The following is an 18,497-nucleotide window of genomic DNA, read 5'->3' on the forward strand; positions in this document are numbered from 1 at the left end:
ACATAACACTCTTCATTATGTCTGGCTAGAAAATTATGACTCCTCTGAAGCAGAAGTTCAGCTTCTTGGAAAAATAGGAAGATTGCAATGCTCTAGTTTTCAGCTAGACTTGTTCAGAAAAGAGTCAAAGTATGACATAATTTTACAAAATCATTAGAATTCATTTTGTCAGGAGGCAACACCTATGAAAATCTTATGAAAATTCAAGTTTAAAACAAAATACATTGAAAATCTTCACCTATGCTACTATCCTGGTGCTATCGCATTCATGAATTATATACTTTTTCTGAATGGTGAACTGTAAGAACACCTTATTGTGAAAATCAGTGTTAACCTAAGAATGTGGCATCATTGGTTGCTAATAGAGATGTCAGGATCATGTAGGCAGGAAAGTCAAGCCATTATGAACCACAGTAAATTTATGAGGAATATAGAATCCACCTATCTGATTTCCAGAATAAGTCTGTGCTGTTTTGAACAGGATCTCAAAGCTCTGAGCTCGTAACTTCCTATTGAGTGACATCTCTACCTGAAATACGACTTTGTTTGTAGTAGTGGGTAGCTCCTGTGTAAAATCAGGGATTCAGAGCTTACTTGGTGAAGAAACCAACCCACAAAGATGCTCTTTAGAAGAAATCTTGCTCCTTGAAAGACGAAACTACAGCTTTCTTCTGTAAGATGACGCATTTTTCTCTCCTGTGGCAAACAGCTGCTCCTCACACAAAGCAGCCTCTCAGCTCCACGCACACCCTGCAGAGGGATCATTGCTGGTAGAACTGGTTCCAGGGTTTTTCCTGTTCCAAATGTACATGGCTAGTTAAACTGATTTTCTGTGGCTGGTTAAGCTAGTTTTTATTAATCTTCTTCAGGCTCAGAGAATTACTGCATGTCGCTTATACGCAATAATGTTTCTAGTCACAGCTTTGATACAGTGATAGTATATAGAGTAAGATATATTTCTGTTGATTTTTTAAATGCATTAGAATAATTTTAGGTGTACTACTGTAAAAATAAAAATGAGGAATGCTTTTTATCATGATAGTGGAGCTTGTACTAGCATCAGACTTCTATTTTCCACTGCTGAAGCCAAACTATGTATCTTGCTCATCTACACAGGGAAACACATACAGTTCCTTAGGAACGTCGGCCTGAATTTTTGAGGAAACTGTTCTGCACTGCCTCTCCTAATGAATGCTCTTTGTTTCAACCTGAAAAATAAGCCTGCTTGGTCTAAAAGGGCCAGTCAAATTTCTAGAAGCAGATTGTGTCCTTTACCATGTTGTTCTGCTTAAGCTAATTGTACTTTGCACCTCAGCAGGGCTCATATCGGGGAAGAGGATCATGCTAAAGCAGCTGAACAGCTTCCAGTGCCCAAGCTGCTCAGCTGCCTCCCCACAGCATTGCCCTGCTCCCTGTAACCCCAGCTGGAAAGTGTCTTTTGGCCACTAACTTTATCTACCCACTACTATACAGCAGCTCTTTCTAAAGCCAATGCTAATTCTCAGGCAAACAGGTACCGCCTGAGGATGATTTCTTCTCACTCCTCTCCTCCTCCACCACCCCAAAATACATACCTAAGATGAAAAGGAGAACTTACTTACACTCACACTCAAGAGATTCTTCTATTTCTCCTTGACTGTGAGGTCAGCACAGGGAGCTCACTTGGACCTGGCTGTAAATTTTGGCACCAAAAGTACAATCTTATCTGAATTACTTTCAAAGGCACCTTTGAATTTCCCAGTTTAAAATATTATGTCTTCTAGACAGATTATTCTAACTTTTATTTGTTCTTCATTTTAGTGTTTTAGTTTTCCAAAATGTGCTCAAATAATCTTTTTTTTGCTCCTTCAGTAGCACTTTGTATTTATATTTAAAGAAAGATACCTTTCTCTTTAGGAAAACAGCAGCCAAGTGGTTCCTGCCCTACTACACCAGTATTTCCCTAGTGAACACTGCTTCTAAATCTACTATTCTGTGTTTTCAGTTATAAGTATGAGACAGCATCACATACAGCTTCTTCAGCCAACTTAACGTCAAGCGTAAATCCCTGTTCCTTACACCAAGATGTGAACAAAACCTTGTTGGAAGTCCTCCAATCAGGTAAGGAACTGTAAGTTTAAGTACAAATACAGGAGTTAATACAGGTTGCAAGCAGAGTAAATAATTGTCCTATGCAAGATGCTCAGTTAGATTTCTGACTTCAGTCTCTACCTGTCTGGGAATGTTATCAACACTTAAATGCACTTTTTGCATCTAATTTGGAGAAGAAACATCCAGCAAACACAAATCATAAGGATCCAGATCCCCAGCTTCCTATGTTCACACTTCCAAATTACAATAAAATCACCCTACACTGAAAGAGATGCTGAGACTGTGTTTGAAGAGATTCAATTAGCCAGGACTTGGAGTTGGGGATATGGAAGAGATAGCATGACAGGACATGAAACTGCACAGAGTTAACTGGAAATAAATGGAGATTTCTATGATCTTGCTTATAATATGGAATATAGCTGGTTTACGTGTTGCTTGGAATGGGACATAGGTAGAGAAAGAGCCAAACTGTGCCCCAGAAACCATCTCAAACTTCTCACATTAAAGATGTGTGTTGTATGCCAGGTAATATATTTATGACAATATCAATCTGCCAGATTTTTTACATAGGTGTTTTTTTTCTGATGGGTGATGCTTATCTGTATTTTTAGAAACTGAATACAATGGAAGTGGAGGAAAGTGCTATTAAAAGACTATTAAGATATAATGGCATTAATGGCCTTTCATTAATCTTCCATAAGGAAAATGCTGTTAATACCCGAAATACTAAACTATAATATTTTCATGTGCTGAATTTCCTATGATTTGTCACTGTTTCTCATTCAAGTATTCTATTACAAAGATGTAAACTCTCATCTGCAGGCTGTGAGAAGGAACCATCATCATATATGTGGATATACATCTTACTGGGAAACATGTTACGTGGAATTGGTGAGACACCAATAACACCATTGGGCATCTCTTATCTTGATGATTTTGCTAAAGAAGAGGATGTTCCTGTGTATGTAGGTAATCTCAACATCAAGTAAACTGAGAGATTCATCCTCTGCAGAAGAAAATGTTCAGTCATTAAAATGTACTAGCATCTGCTTCATTATATTTTCAGCGTGTTTGCATACAATAGCCATGCTGGGCCCAATGTTTGGTTTCCTGTTGGGATCTTTATGCGCAAAACTGTACGTGGATATTGGATTTGTGGATTTAGGTAAGAAAAATAGAAGAAAAGTGAATGTTAGTGAATACTTCTTTCTAATAGGATCCTCTACACAGTTGCATAAGTTTTTATTATATTAATTTTATTCATAAAATTTATATTTAATTTATATTTATTTCATTAATTTTATTATATACTTTATCACAATTTTATTAAATTACTGGAAGCTTTTAGGGTAAAGGCAGAATTAGACAGGGAACATATTTTAGAATAGTACTTCAGGATTAAAGGATTAAAATACATGTTTATCTTTAAAAGTTAGTACCAAGAACTCTCACAGATCCAAGATGTTTTACTAAGCTGGGATGTGAGTGAAAGGATTCTGCTAGCATAGCAGTTTTACAGTTTTGGTGGATTACCCACCCTTTCAGATGAGCATTTTACATTGTTTACAATTCATGTGACGTTTGCAGTACATTATGCAGTTTTTGCCAACCCTTGCTTATTCAGATTAGAAGAAAACACATATATATTCATATCTGCAAAATGGTGGAGGAGGCAGAGCTATCCCCGTAAGTGGTAGCTGTGGTCCTTCATCCCATTGTCTTTCACTGAAAGAGGCAGGAGCCATGTCTGAGGTGGTGTTTCCTGGCCAGCCCACCTCCCCACCCACTAGACCAGCCTGATGGGGAGTCAGGCAGTACAGACTGGTGACAGCTTTCTCAGAAAAGGCCTGCTGCTGCAGCAGCAGTGGGTCATCCTGTTTTACTAGCAGGACAGAGAAGTTTTCAGATCTTCGGGATCCTGGAGTTAGATGAGCTATTTTGTCTTTGCCCTCTGTTAAGCCAATGTTTGATTTCACCTGAGGGTAGTGAGCCAGTTCTGGTCACACAGTGAAAAGTCTTATAGCATTGGTCCACCACCAAACATGCTAGCATGTAGCAATCATAAAAATTCAACCAACTGCTCTCATCTTCCTTGCAATACAAAGTTTAAACTCGTGGCTAATCCCACTGATGCTGCAAAGAATGCCCACACACTTTATAGCAACCTACACAATTGAGGTTAGCAGAGAATGGCCTCAGCAGAAATGTATCAGCCATGAAAGGACGCCATGCTTGGGGCGCATCTGCCACTCATTTTGGTTTCTTATGTGTTGGATAAGAACCTCTGTGTTGTCATGTATGCGACAAAACAGCAGTCAGCGTAAGATGTAGAAAGGCAAATGAAGCATAACCCTTCCTGATGCCTTTGCTGCGTGAACAGCCTCTCATTAGATGATTGTCATTACCACTGAAAGTCAGACATTGTAAAATGTAGCTATTTTAGCAGATAAAGGATGGAACAGTTCAGCTTCTTCATTTAGGTAACTCGTACCTGTTTCTCTCAATTCTAGGAAGCATCACTATCACTCCACAGGATTCCCGCTGGGTGGGTGCATGGTGGCTCGGTTTTTTAATAAGTGGAGTAACCAGTTTCCTAGCTGCTATTCCATTTTTCTTCCTGCCAAAGCATCTGAAAAAGAGAAAGGAAGCCAATAATGACAAAACTTCACATGGTCTCTTGGAAAACACGGGTGCCATAAGCAAGAAACTTACTCCCACAAAAACTAAGCAAAGGAAGTGGTCAATAATACTGAAAGGCAAGTGTTTTGTGTGTTGTATAAATGTGAAAAGCAACAGACACAATGTACAGCAGGAACGCCCTGCAAAATATTTTGCCTCCTTCTCGCTTCAGTCTAAGCCTGTTAGCTAGCCCCAGAAAAAGAGGTCTGCTAAAGGTTATTGGAAGTCAAAGAGCTCATTCAAGACTGTGAGGTTCTGCGTGCATCACCTGCAATGCCTCATCGCCTGAGTGGCTCCTACCTCTAAAATTTTGTACTGTAAGAAATATGAACAGTGGAAAAATTGTTTCTGTATCAGGACTGAAAGAAATGGAAAGACAAATTATTCATCTGATCATCATACTGCTCATTGAGACTGATGCACTGTGCTCCCTGAGGAAAATACGACAGGCTTGGATATCAGCTCTGGTTGTGCAGTTCTTAGGCTAAGAAAGGGGTGGAAAAATGGTGGGAAGAGATGGCTTTGCATCAGTAGTCAAATTCTCCTGTCTTTGTTCAGATCCCAATGGAAGACATCAGGCATTTCCACAAAAGTTGCTCTCACTTAGCCTTGAACCTGTCGTAGTATTAATGTAAGCAGAAAGAAGTCTTTGCTGTGTGGAGCCCTTTAGTCTTCATGTGCAGATCTCACTAGAAGACCAAGACCTTAACCCATACTTCTGTCTTCTTTCAGGATTCTCTTCCTGTATCTCAACCTTTGGTGTTTTTCAAGAATCTGATTTTGCTTTCAGATACATGCAAATGAAGATCAGTACAACTTGCACTTGGACAGCTGAGAGAAGAATTTTGCCCGAAATTTTGTAGATTACTCACCAGTAATTTTGCCATGCATCTTTCAAAGCCAACTCATTTATCCCTTTCTTTCAGATTTCTGTTCATCCCTGAAAAAAGTACTGAGTAATCCAATGTACTTTACATTATTGTGTTGCTCACTGTTACAGTTCAGTGGCTTTATTGGTTTCTTGACTTACAAACCAAAGTACATGGAACAGCAGTATGGACAGTCTACATCTAAATCTAACTTTCTAATAGGTGAGTTACACCATGGAATGATGGCTTATGCTATAAGGAGTGCATGGGGATAAGTTCTGGCATGCTTTTTCTGGGACTGAATTCCTTGCAGAACAGACGACTGTAAATGGCGATCTCTCCTGAACTTCTATTATACAAAGGCAGCAAACAAACTACAGTTTTAGCAAAAGCACCTCAAATATGCATTGAATGTGGTGTGAGAGTTTTAGTTGCTGCAACATCTGGCAAGTGCCTTGCGATAGAAGAGGGTTTTGAGGGTTAGGCACTTCAAAAAGAGCATATGCAACCCAGGGATTAGGCTGAGCACAAAGACACCTAGAATCATCATAACAGAATGTGAAGCTGCCAGAAATATCAACCTGAGAGTAAAGTTTGGCTCTTAAACCCACTGTGACTCTCTTTTATTTTAGCATACCCCTTCTATAATCTCTTTCAGGATTGACATCCTTACCTCCTGTAAGTATTGGGATTTTCCTAGGAGGGTTCATAATGAGAAAGTACAAAATGAGCATCATTGGAGCAACCAAGTTTGCATTTACCATGTCATTTTTGGCCTACATCATCACTCTCTTGCACTTTTTTGTTGGCTGTGAGAACCATGTGGTAGCAGGAATTACAGTGTCCTATGAAGGGTGAGTATAAAATGAAAAAGAGTATGTTTTTCTCCATGGCAGCAATAGTTCAAAAAATGTACTGTGATATCAAGGCTAAAAGAGGAACATGCTTTTGCAATGCTTAAGAGAAAGAGAACACTACCATGTGTCATTGTGATAATTTCGTTGGTCAGCAGAGTGTCAGCCTGCCCAAGCACAACACTGGTTAAAGGTTAATTAGAAATACATTAGCAAAATTGCATCATTACTGATGTAACTTGTCTGTCTGTGTGTGGGGCGGTAGTGCTGCTTCACACAGTGCTATCTCTACACCAGAAGCAATTTTCTAGTGAAGTCTATTCAGCAAAAGGGTGACAGCTGTGTAACAGAGAGCATTGGTAGCATATCCTGCACAGAGATGTAGAGGCTGCAACATGCTAGACTCTCAGCCTGCTGTAAACCAAAATGAAGCTTTTATGCCTGCTGAAGATGGTCTCTCCTCTCAGGAGAGAATCAGGATTTAAAAGTTACAGGCTATTATTTTTTCTTGGAGTGAGTGAAGATAGCAGTACAGGGGATGTGTGTCAGCATCTGTCTGTCCAAGGGGCCCAGCAACACGGTAGCATATAGGTTGTCACTGCCTCATGTCCAGCCTGATCAGAGTAGCTCATGGCTAGTGGGAACCCCGTTGCATCTCCCTGAAGACTTAACCACAGTTCAGTAATTTGTCACTACAGTTCCTTTGTCAAACCATTCTGGTTCACACATGAAAATCTGGAACTAGACAGGCAGGATACCAAGGATTTTTATATTTGTTGGAACCTGGGGACTAGCTGTTGCTTATCCTGTACTCTGCAATGTTTTCACTAAGAATGCAAATGGTGGACAAGGGAATAAGCTTAGTAAGCACTGAGATGAAAGAGATCCAAGAACATAAGCTTAATTTAGCCAGAAAGGAGAAGATGAGGGAAGACATCCCTCTTTGTTATAGATCTCTATACCCAAAGGACATCTGAAAGTAAAAGGGAACACTGCTTTCTCCATATCCTCTAGGAAGACTTAGGCTAGGCTTTAAAAGAGCGGTATATTTTTTGCTATGGAGACCAGGAAATCTAGATTCTATTATTTATGCATTTTTACCAACAGCTAAAGATGTACCTGATAAGACTGTGTTAACTGTTGCTAGCTCTACGTTCAATTAGGGGGTCTAGCTGACCTCTCAAAGCCTTTCAGCTTTTCCTCTCTCTACACCTGCCAGCTAAAACCAGTAGAAACATTTTTATTTGTTTTAAAATGTTTAGAATTTCAGTAATCACTATAATATCAGTGCAAGTAGGATGGAATCTCAAACAAACAGATCAACACTGTAGAGAGTCAGTTGTGAAAACATAAGTCCTGGGCATATGAGATGGGTTTCAGGCCAGCAACACTGTCACACAGAAGGGACTACACTGACCTCAGCACTGAACTAAAAATTTCTTACACTGTTACACCTGTCTGAACTTAACTTCCAAGCAAACCCACTCCGTACCATGAAAACGCCATATTTTCTGAGTGCAACTCTGACTGCAAATGTGCCTCCAATGTGTGGGATCCTGTGTGTGGAGACAATGGACTCACGTACGTTTCGGCGTGTCTAGCTGGGTGCACAACTTCGGTGGGACATGGAAAGAACACAGTAAGACTCTACTTCAGTTTCTGGGGTTTTCTATTATCTTATTTTCCATGTAACATCAGGGATTTAGTAGTATCATGAATTTAAGGAAAACCAAAGTTACTGGGGACCAGTCAGTAAAGTAATTATGATTTCTGGCTACAAAGAGCACAGAAGACACAGAGATTTCTCTGACTTAACTGCACATTAAGCAAAAAGCCCTAACTCCTTGCTGTAGATATTGATTTTCATATTTTGTAAATTGAACACAAATCACAGTGGTAACATATTGCCTGAAGGTTGTCGATGGTTTCCGTTTCATACACCTTATTTTGGCTGCCTAACAGCTGAAGTACACTAAGCCAACAGCTGAAGTATACTAAGATAGTGTAGTATCTTCCCTGATACTTATCATTCATGTGTAAGTGTGAAGAATGATTTGAGGGGAGGTGGCTTATTTCTCTGTGTGAGACTCTGGGATGGCAGGATAATGCTTTATTTTTTCTGGCTGACTGATTTCTGCTTGACACAAAGTGCTGGGGATAATGCACAGAGTCCCAGCAAGGAAGCTCCAGGCCACGGATATTCATTGGACTGTGTCATTCCTATGTTTTCTGATGCCAGGTGATCACTCTGGAAGATAAATGGTCTGAAGCTGTCTCTTGCACTCGGACAGTTTTCTCTCCAACAGACTTTTCTCTCTGCTGTCTACAGTCATCTTCTCCAAAAGATGTTCTTTGTTTAAAATCTTAAGGTGGGAGGCAGGAGTGAAGGGCTCAACAGCATCCATGACAGTGGGACTGCTACCTCCCACACAAGTCTGTCTCTGTAGAGGTTAAGGTTTATGCCTTCAGTTCCCCTTACCTCAGAATATCCTCAAGCCCCTGGTTAAAAGCTGTTGCTCCTAAGATATCAGTACAGCTATTGCTGACCTCAGGGCTCTGCATGAACTGTGTCTTGACAGGAAGCTGCTGCTTACAGCTGTGTGGATCAGCCTTAGCAGAGAGGGACCTGTGTCCCAGGTGCTTCTCACAGAGACAAATCAGCTAACATGTCAACTCACCTAGCAGCAAAAGTCACAGCTCCTTGAGCCTCACTTTTCCATTTTGACTGCCATCCAGGGAGACAAAGGCTGAGGCTAGCCTCAGAAATCCTGCAGGTACTCCAAACATTTTCCAAAAAGCGTTGCTATGTCCACCAGCAAAACCATGCTGGCACAGAACATCCCTTCCTTCCATTCTTTGTAGGAAAGAAGAAGCTGCTGCCCATTGCCTCAAGAAAGACAAATAAGATAGGAACAGAATGCTCAGGAAGGCTTCAAGCTGTGCCTGTGTCTGAAGGCAGGATTCTCCATTGCACGAGCAGTGTCCTACCAAATCTGCTTTGTGTCTTCCAGGTCTTCCATAACTGCAGCTGTCTTGAAGTCAGCAGTTCATGGACAGGAAATAAGTCTGCCACCTTGGGTCAATGTCCAAAAAGTGAAGATTGTTCAATGAATTTTATTTATTATACAGTAATACAAGTCATAAGTGGCTTTTGTTATGCACTGGGGGGCACCCCAGCATACATTATTATGTTTAGGTAAGTAAAACTAACTGGGTACCACAGGTTGAGGCTTTCCAACAAAGGAATCAAAATTATAGAATCATAGAATGGTTAGGGTTGGAAGGGACCTTCAAAGGTCATCTAGTCCAACCCCTCCGCAAGGAGCAGGGACATCCCTGACTACATCAGGTTGCTCAGAGCCTCATCCAACTTGGCCTTGAGTGTTTCCAGGGATGGGGCATCCACCACCTCTCTGGGCAACCTGTTGCGGTGTTCCACTGCCCTCACTGTAAAAAAATATTTTCCTTATATCTAATCTGAACCTATCTCCCTCTATTTAAAAACCATTACCCCTTATCCTATCAAGGACAATATTCAGAACCTATGTTTAGATTTCTCACTTTCCCTTAGGAAAAAAAAAGACTCTTTTGCAGTATAACACACTTTCTTTAATGAATGTTGTCATTTCCCATTTGTCTGTTAGCTGTTAGCATCAGATCTTACTTTGCTGCTGTTTGTAAGTCAGTTCTAGTGTGTTGCTTCCAAGTCCTGCAAAATGGTTTCTCTTATGCCTGTCATACTCCCAAGTTTTCCAGAACACATCCTCTTTCTCTGTTTAACTATTCTGACTGTATGGATTTTGAAAATGCCATGTATTTTTCAGTATTTCTGGATGTGGGGTTACCCTAACAGATTGTGCTTATTGGACATTTGAGAGCTCAGTCTGAGGCTCCTATGCTCATGTCTGTTGAGGTATACAAGTGCAGGCATACCAGGACGTGATTTGGAGCCACGTACACAAATTAGCACATACTTTTCAGCAACTTAAAGAGAAAGCTCACTCAGTAAAAAAATTCATTAGTGGCAAATTTAATGGTAGTCCTAAGGGTGTTATGTAATCCTAAATGAGCATGGAAAACAGAATGTGAACTCCTCTCCCTTCCTCATCTCTATGAGACATACTTCTGAGCGTTGACCATGTTAATATTTGTAAGGAGATGGCAGAGGCTGGAGATATAATGGATTCAAGATCAGTGCCCATTTCTCATGCTTGAAGTGTGGTTCCCCATGAAGTAGAAGGGTGTATTGCCAGATGCCTTTGTGTATTTCAAGATGTAACCTTGTACAGAGGAATGTAATTTGAGAATAGAAAGATGCTGTACGAATGCAGGTACTTGCAACATTTTTGTCTTAGGGTAATACAATATTTGCCATCAAGTGAGTAAGGTATATCCCCCCAAGCAAGGAAAACGTATGCCAGCCAGTTAAGGCAGCTGGAGAGCCCATTTCAATAAGACTAGGATGGACTTTGATTAGACTTTAACATTTCACTTATTTAATTATGCTTAGTGAATGGACCTCCCAGGAGCTATGTGATGGAAAACATTCAATTAATTCTCCTTTTTCATGCCATTTAACATATTTTCAGCAGATGTAGGAAGCTCTGTCCAAAGCTTGGCTTTCTGACATTGAGTATTAAATTCAGGGTAATTGACAGTTTAATAGGCATGCCTAAGCACTAGATAGGCAAATACTTCATACTTATCCCTCTTTCTTTCAGATGTGTTCAGCCAGAGTTGAAATCTCTTGCAGTTGGTCTATACACACTCATTATGAGAGCGCTAGGTAAGAGAAATCATTCCGACTGACTGAGATGCTTGCTCGTATGGCCTTAAATGATACCAATGTAACCACCATTTGTAAACCAGATGTATCTTTGAAACAGCTGTTAGATCCTGGCATGTTCCTGGAGATTCTGTTTTTCTTTTTTTTTTCCTGAAGGTCCAATATTCAGTCAAGAGTTAATTGGGAAACTAGCTAACACAGTTCTGAAAATCTTTGACCTGTTGATTAAATGGTGCTGCAGTTTAGGAGCCTGGTGTTCCATAATGGGAAGAGTTTCTAAGAAAAATTAAAGTATTATCTTTAATTTCTAAATAACACCATAAGGTTTCTAACTTGTGAATCAGCCAGTGGCTCACCGAAACACAATGATACAAGTAAGATCAAAAAGACGTGCTCTAGTAGGACTTCATTCAATGTTAATACAACTCTACTTATAGCACAGTGTTTTCTCCGTGTTGAAACTTCTCTCGCCTGGCAGACAACAGCTTAGATCTCAATTTCTTTTTAAGCATGCTGCAATGCTCTTTTTTTTCTTTTTTTTTTTTTTAAATTTGAGAGTTGCTAATGAGATGGTTGATTAAGATGCCTAGGCAGGCAAGAAAACACCTCTCTGTTTCCTTTTATTCTGTTTATCAATGGAATAGAAATACCTGCATTTCAGAAATGTAGAGAAATGCATGTGAAGAGAGAAGCCACATGGGTTTGCTATGAAACCTAAAAAAATCAACAGCCACTTACAAATGCCTACAATCAGAGCAAGGTTAGGGCTGTAGTCGCTACTCAGGATTGTGATGGGACAATTTGAGATAGAAAGCTGTACCCATACTTTGTCTTCTACTTTTCTCATCACACAAGGGGCAGAATTTCTCCCTCAGCTCTCAGGACAAGCAATGCCAATGGAATTCTTGGAGCAATCTCGGCCATATGAAATTTTAAAAAGCATTAGGAAAAAAAGAACTACCCCTTTCCATAGGCTTCTGCTTCAGCACATTGAGCTAGTATCCTCCTTCCATTGCAAGAAAGGGTAGAACCACTGTCACTGATTCAAAAAAGCTGTCACTTCTCTTCAGTGACTCAGAGATCAAATCTGATGTGCTCCCATCTTCCTTCTCTAAGGAAGCTCCAAAATGAGCACTTGTCCCATCATATCCTGACTATAGCACTGATGATCGTAATACATAGGGCTCTATAGACAGATTAATGGGTTCAGACTCTCACAAGAGCCCTAGGGTAGACCAGGCTGAGAGTATACCTGTTTTTACAGAATAAATTATTTCCTATATAAGAATGCATGATGCTCCTGTAGGAACAAAGCTAATGTGAAACATGGTCCTGTACACACTGAAACTTGGATTCTTCTGAAGTTAATACTTGCCTTTACTTTGGCAAGGCTAGGATTTTGTCCCATGTCTGCCATGTTTTACAGTAAACCATAAGCTCATATCTGGCCAAGTCACACTAAGGATTTCAGTTGCTTACCCTCATTCAGGCAGAAGGGACTGTCAGTCAGTGTGGATAATTTGAGCTATGCATAGAAGAGGGTACTACGCATCAGTTCAGTGCTCCCTTGTAGGAGCTTAGCATGCACTAATAGCCAGTGGTGGCTCTTAAATCCACGCTTGAGAAACCAGTATGCATGACTACGAACCTGGCCAAACCCATCAGACCACATTTCCTGGGGACTGATGATCCCCACAGCACAGAGAAGGTGTCCCAACTTACAGTTACTCTGATAAGGGAAAACTCCCCACAATCCAATCCACCTATTGCCACTATTGCAGCACGTAACTTGCCACTCAGAAAATACAAAACTGATTTCTAAAAACACATCTTTTTTTTTCTGTGATATCTTGTGACATTTTTGCTTGTTTCCTTGCAGCTGGGATTCCAGCGCCTGTTTATTTCGGTGCACTGATCGACAAGACATGCCTGAAATGGGGAACTACGAGCTGTGGGCAGCGAGGGGCTTGCAGGCTATACGACTCCAATGCGCACAGGTAAGGCAAATTAGAGCACAAAAAGCCTCTTTGCAGATAGATATGCTTTGTTCTGTAGTGTGTGAGGCCACTGATCAAAAATTACTATCAGGTACTATCTCTGGACTCGTATTTATGTCAGTCCAGAATTCCTGAAATTGAGAAATCTTAAGATAAAATCTTAAACTCTTAGGTTTTCAGTAAGTTTTTATGTTGTGCAAAAAAAAAATTGTTTAATATCAATGACAGATTTCTGGAATGAATTACGTATTTTTAACATCTTTTGAGACAATTTGAAAGATCCAGGATGGTATGATTTACCATCAAGAGGAAAGTTACCCAAATTCACCTTATTTGCAGGTAGTTTGTTTATACTGGCAAGAATGTCAACTTTGTGCACTGGCCACATTTGAGAGGAACAAAAACCAGAATAAAATCATATTTAGTTGATGAAGGTATTGGCTAAATACAAACGCTACCAGTCTTCAGGAGGAATATTCCAGAGATTTTTCTCAGTTTCACCCAAACCTTGGCCAATTCTGATGCATTTTTTATTTGTACATACCTTAGCCCACTCTGGCAATCTCAATATATTTCTAGCCCTAAAAAGTCTAAGGCCTTAAAATGATCCAAGAATGTTCAGAAACAAAGAGAAAATGATGGAAGTTTTGCTTTGCAACTATCTTTATAAGCAAAAAGAATATTGTCACTTCTTTAAAAGAAGTTTTTGCATGCAAAAGTATGTGGTTTGTGGTACCATTCACAAAGAATGAGTTTTAATGTTTTTCCTTAAGCTTTTTTTTTTGTGCACATGTGATGCCTAAAAGCCATTAAAGTTATTTTCTTCAGTGTCTTTGTAAACGTCAATGCTTTACACTGTCTTCTGTGCTCTGTCCCACAGGTATGTCTACCTTGGTTTATCAGCAGTGTTAAGAGGTCCTTCCTACTTGATTGGAATTGTCTTTTTTATATTGATAAAGAAAAACTTTCAAAATAAGAACTCCAGGCCTATAGAGAATGGAGGAAGAGAAGATGCTCCTATGAATAAAGAAGCTAATTGCAAGATCAAAGAACATTTGCCAGATTCTGCTGATGCAGAGAATGAATCATGTATTTAGAAAGTCACTTAGACCAGTGTCACATGAATCAGGACAGCTGCTTTTAGAAACAACTGTCACAATGTTATGAATAAATACATAATAACACCATTCAGAAAGTAATACTAATAGCAAACCTGTGATCAACAACAGGAAAAACTAACATTCAAGTACGAAAGTGCCTTATGTGTACCTGATCACCAATAACAGACAGAACAAGTTACATGAACTGAACAAAATTCTCAGCCGATAAAGGAAAATCTTCCTTGGCATTTCCAATAGACCCAGTCTGCAATTTTTAAAGGGGTCAAAGATAAGTGCTGGCAGAACAGCCACATGCCAAAGGCCCACACAATGTGATGCTGATCCTGTACGCAGACCCACGCGACAGGCTGCCACAGGAATGACAAGCTCAAGGCTAACAGCACCTTTCTGATTTCATCAAATTCAGTTGGAATTCACAGTAAAAACAAAGTCTTTAAGCGAAACACTTCCACCTTTTTAAACGAATCATTGCAACAATTTTCCATCACAAAACTTATAAAAGTGGTATTTTTCCAAGAAGCATTTTATCTTAGCTCAGCTGAAAATTTTATGCGTACTTAAAACTACTAATAAGTTGCCATAAAAGAAATAATTGTTTTTTAAAATCTCAGAGTTCTAGCATTTTATTAAAAACTATTTTTTTTTAGCTAAGTGACTATGAAACATAAGAAATATTCTGGATTTTGTAGTGATGATGTTTTCTAAGCAAAAGCCACTCAACATATGCTCGTGGCTTTACTGCTATGCCGCATATTGTCCAGCAGAGGACACTGAAGCAATAATATTACTCCTATGACTACTGCAAATACCTGATTTATTTGTCATGTTCGGTCAATTGTCCTGGGAGAAGTTCACCATCAGGCATCAGAACACCCATCTGTTTTTTTCATGCACCTTAAAATTTCCTCAGCTCAAGCCTTTAGCTCATATGTTCAAAGTTGCTTTTGTATACTTGTCCGTTTGTGTTCATCGTATTTGCGTCACTCGGAGCTTGACAACTGTTGTTACTTTAAATAAAACGATGTGTACTTGCACACCTACTCACAACAGTGATCGAATTCTCCGGCTGATACTTTAAAATAGATGCTCAAGGCACGGTGGGATATGGTTAATAGACATGTTAGAGCAAAATGCTGAGTTGTGCTGAACTAAGTGTTGTCTGTCATGACAGTCACTTAGCAGTGATTGCAGCAGCTGAAAGGAAAAGAACAGGGCTTTCTTCCCCCAAATGAAGTTATATTTACTGGAGGCATAGATTCTCCACCTAGCAAAACTGATACGACCCTTTGCTTGGTCTTTTCTTACAATTGCATTTGCAAATGTTTTGGCATATTCAGATACAGTCATAGGAATCACCTGTGGGACCTAAAGGAACAGACCACCTTATCTAGCTACTGCACTTGGGACTGAGTTTTAGCAGGGAAAGTAATTGCAACTGTCTAGTTCTGCTTGTCTTTCAGCTGCTTTGTCCAGATGACATTCTATTAACACGTCTTGGTACATGTATAATTTCCTATGGTGGTGTCGGAGTTCAGCCTCAGTTGGGGCCAGGCTACGCGGTCTCTCTCTTACTCCCCCCACCCTCCAAGAGAATAGAGGGAGTTAATATAAGAAAAAGGCTCGAAGTTTGAGATAAGGACAGGGAGAAAATCCTTAAAGTTACTGTTACAGGCAAAACAGACTCGACTTGGGGAAAACAATTCGCTTATTACTAAAGCCAGCAGGACAATGAGACAGAGAACAAGATAACCTCCCCCACCCCTCCCTCTTCCCAGGCTTAACATTATGTCTACCACCTCCCCCGCCTCCCCCAAGCGGCACAGGGGGGAAGTGGAAATGGGGGCTGTGGTCAGTTCATCACACGCTTTACGCTGCTGCTTCGTCATTGGGGGAAGAACTCCTGGCATTCTTCCCCTGCGCCATCGTGGGGTCCCACCCACGGGCCACAGTCCTTCATGAAACTGCTCCGGCATGGGCCGTTTTTTCCATGGGGTGCAGTCCCTCAGGAACCGGCTGCTCCAGCACAGGCCCTCCACAGGCCACAGCCTCCTTCAGGCATCTGCCTGCTCTGACATGGGGTCCTCCACGGGCTGCAGGTGGATCTCTGCTCCTCTGTGGACCTCCATGGGCTGCAGCGGGACAACCTGCTTCACCATGGTCAACACCACAGGCTACAGGGGAATCTTGGCGAGGAGCCGCATTACTCCTCCCTCTCCTTCTGAAGTGACCTTGGCGTCTGCAGCCGTTCCTCACAGAAGAAAAATTCTTCACTATCGGCGGGCAGATGCCTCTCAGGTTCTCTTCACACGTCATTCACATCTCATCTCCTCTCCACTTCTTGCAGCCAGGCCGGGCCGAGTTGGGCCCAGTCGGCTGCCTGGCGGGAGGCCAGAGGGTGAGGCCTGCAAAGCCCACAAGGCTTGCGCCTCGTCCTCTCTGCCCCTGCTCAGCTGCTTCACATCTTCTCTCCCTTTTTTTTTTTTTTTTCCTGTTTTCCCCTTCTTAAATTTGTTATCGCAGAGGCATTATCATGGAACATTCTGCTACCAATTGGCTTGGCCTTGGCCACCAGCGGGTCTGCCCTAGGCCCGGCCGAGTCCACTGAACAAAGGGGAACAACTTCTCACAGTTTCCTACAAAAGCTGCCACTGTAGGCACCCCCTCTGCCCCCCCAAGTTGTGTCCAAAGAGCCATTGCTGCGTAAGAAGCACTGTGCACACACGTGTGCGTATACATGCGCACACATGTACACCCATGCACAACATGGCAATCTCTACTGCAAGATGCATGCATTTGAGGTAGGGCAAGATGTACAAGCACAAAATCAGCACAAAATACAATACAAGAAATAACAATGAGTGCTGCTAAGCCTGGTCAGGAGAGATTTGTAGACAACTAGAGGGATAATTTTGAGCATCTTTACAGGCCTAGAAGGAAAGCTTAGATACTTTTTTCATTGTTATTTTTGAAGGGAGAACAATTACTCAGTGGAAAGATGTGCATGAATGTGTTTCAGCAATACTCTGTCACTGCAGCCAAAATTTTTACACATTAAGTAAATAAAATTCAATGTCTACATCTACTCTTTTATCCACTGCTGTAAATATAGCCATAGCTCCCTTTGCTTAACTCTTTGGAAAGGCAAGCTGGCTGTATTCACATGCCTCCCTTTACTTACTGAAGTTTTGAACATGAGAGAAATGCCTCTAAACTCAGAGAGGCAGATTTTACAATGCACAAAACTGGAAGTTGTTGCAGCAGTTTCAGAGCGGGGCGAGCTTGGGGTTTTTTTGTGTGGTTTTTTCATTTTTTTTCCTGGATAAGTCGTGTGTCTTGGCAAACAGTGTGAGAAAAAAAGGTTTTTTCTTTCACACTTAAAATGCCTCAGCCTGGCTCCTCTTCGTATTGCTGATTCAGCCTAAGCCAGGCCAGGTGAGACCACTGCAGAGATGATCTCAGCAGTAGCCCAGGTACCTGTTGAACAGACACCTCCTTGTGTTTCCAGAACTTCTCTGACCTCTCAGGGAGGTGGTTCGAGACAGCCAGCATGGCTTCACCAAGGGCAAATCCTGCCTGACAAACCTGGTGGCCTTCTATGATGGAGTGACTATCAGCAGACAAGGCAAGAGCTATGGATGTTGTCTACCTGGACTTCTGTAAGGCCTTTGACATGGTCCCCCACAACATCCTTCTCTCTAAATTGGAGAGATATGGATTTGATGGGTAGACTGTTCAGTGGATGAGGAATTGGTTGGATGGTTGCATCCAGAGGATAGTGGTCAACGGCTCAATGTCCAGATGGAGATCGGTGACAACTGGTGTCCCTCAAGGGTCTGTACTGGGACCAGTGCTTTTTAATATCTTCATCAATGACACAGATAGTGGGATCAGGTGCACCCTCATCAAGTTTGCAGATGACACCAAGCTGAGCAACGCAGCTGACATGCCTGAGAGACTGGATGCTATCCAGAGGGACTTGGACAAGCTTGAGAAATGGGCCCATGCAAACCTTGTGAAGTTCAACAAGGCCAAGTGCAAGGTCCTGCACAAAGGTCAGGGCAACCCCCAATATCAATACAGGCTGGGGGATGAAAGCATTG

The 18,497-nt window shown here is 41.2% G+C and overlaps 2 protein-coding genes across 6 annotated transcripts in view; one reads left to right on the plus strand and one right to left on the minus strand.

The window, feature by feature from the left end:
• The window catches only part of LOC104482680 (solute carrier organic anion transporter family member 1C1), a 29,388-nt gene extending 13,942 nt beyond the window's left edge, over positions 1 to 15,446 (plus strand). For all 5 annotated transcript variants that reach the window (XM_086756322.1, XM_086756331.1, XM_010124215.2 and 2 more), the window contains 11 exons: positions 1,985 to 2,100; positions 2,914 to 3,060; positions 3,158 to 3,256; positions 4,602 to 4,847; positions 5,697 to 5,861; positions 6,298 to 6,493; positions 7,970 to 8,132; positions 9,505 to 9,689; positions 11,215 to 11,279; positions 13,159 to 13,276; positions 14,157 to 15,446. In XM_086756322.1, coding sequence (XP_086612448.1) covers positions 1,985 to 2,100; positions 2,914 to 3,060; positions 3,158 to 3,256; positions 4,602 to 4,847; positions 5,697 to 5,861; positions 6,298 to 6,493; positions 7,970 to 8,132; positions 9,505 to 9,689; positions 11,215 to 11,279; positions 13,159 to 13,276; positions 14,157 to 14,373 — 1,717 coding nt within the window. In that variant the 3' untranslated portion in view covers positions 14,374 to 15,446. The remainder of the gene's footprint in view (positions 1 to 1,984; positions 2,101 to 2,913; positions 3,061 to 3,157; positions 3,257 to 4,601; positions 4,848 to 5,696; positions 5,862 to 6,297; positions 6,494 to 7,969; positions 8,133 to 9,504; positions 9,690 to 11,214; positions 11,280 to 13,158; positions 13,277 to 14,156) is intronic.
• The window catches only part of LOC104474149 (solute carrier organic anion transporter family member 1A2), a 174,455-nt gene that overhangs the window by 92,409 nt on the left and 63,549 nt on the right, over positions 1 to 18,497 (minus strand). The gene's annotated exons all lie outside the window — the stretch shown is intronic.

This window comes from Chlamydotis macqueenii, chromosome 1 (genome assembly GCF_036417535.1).
Source record: "Chlamydotis macqueenii isolate bChlMac1 chromosome 1, bChlMac1.mat, whole genome shotgun sequence".
Lineage (NCBI taxonomy): Eukaryota > Metazoa > Chordata > Aves > Otidiformes > Otididae > Chlamydotis > Chlamydotis macqueenii.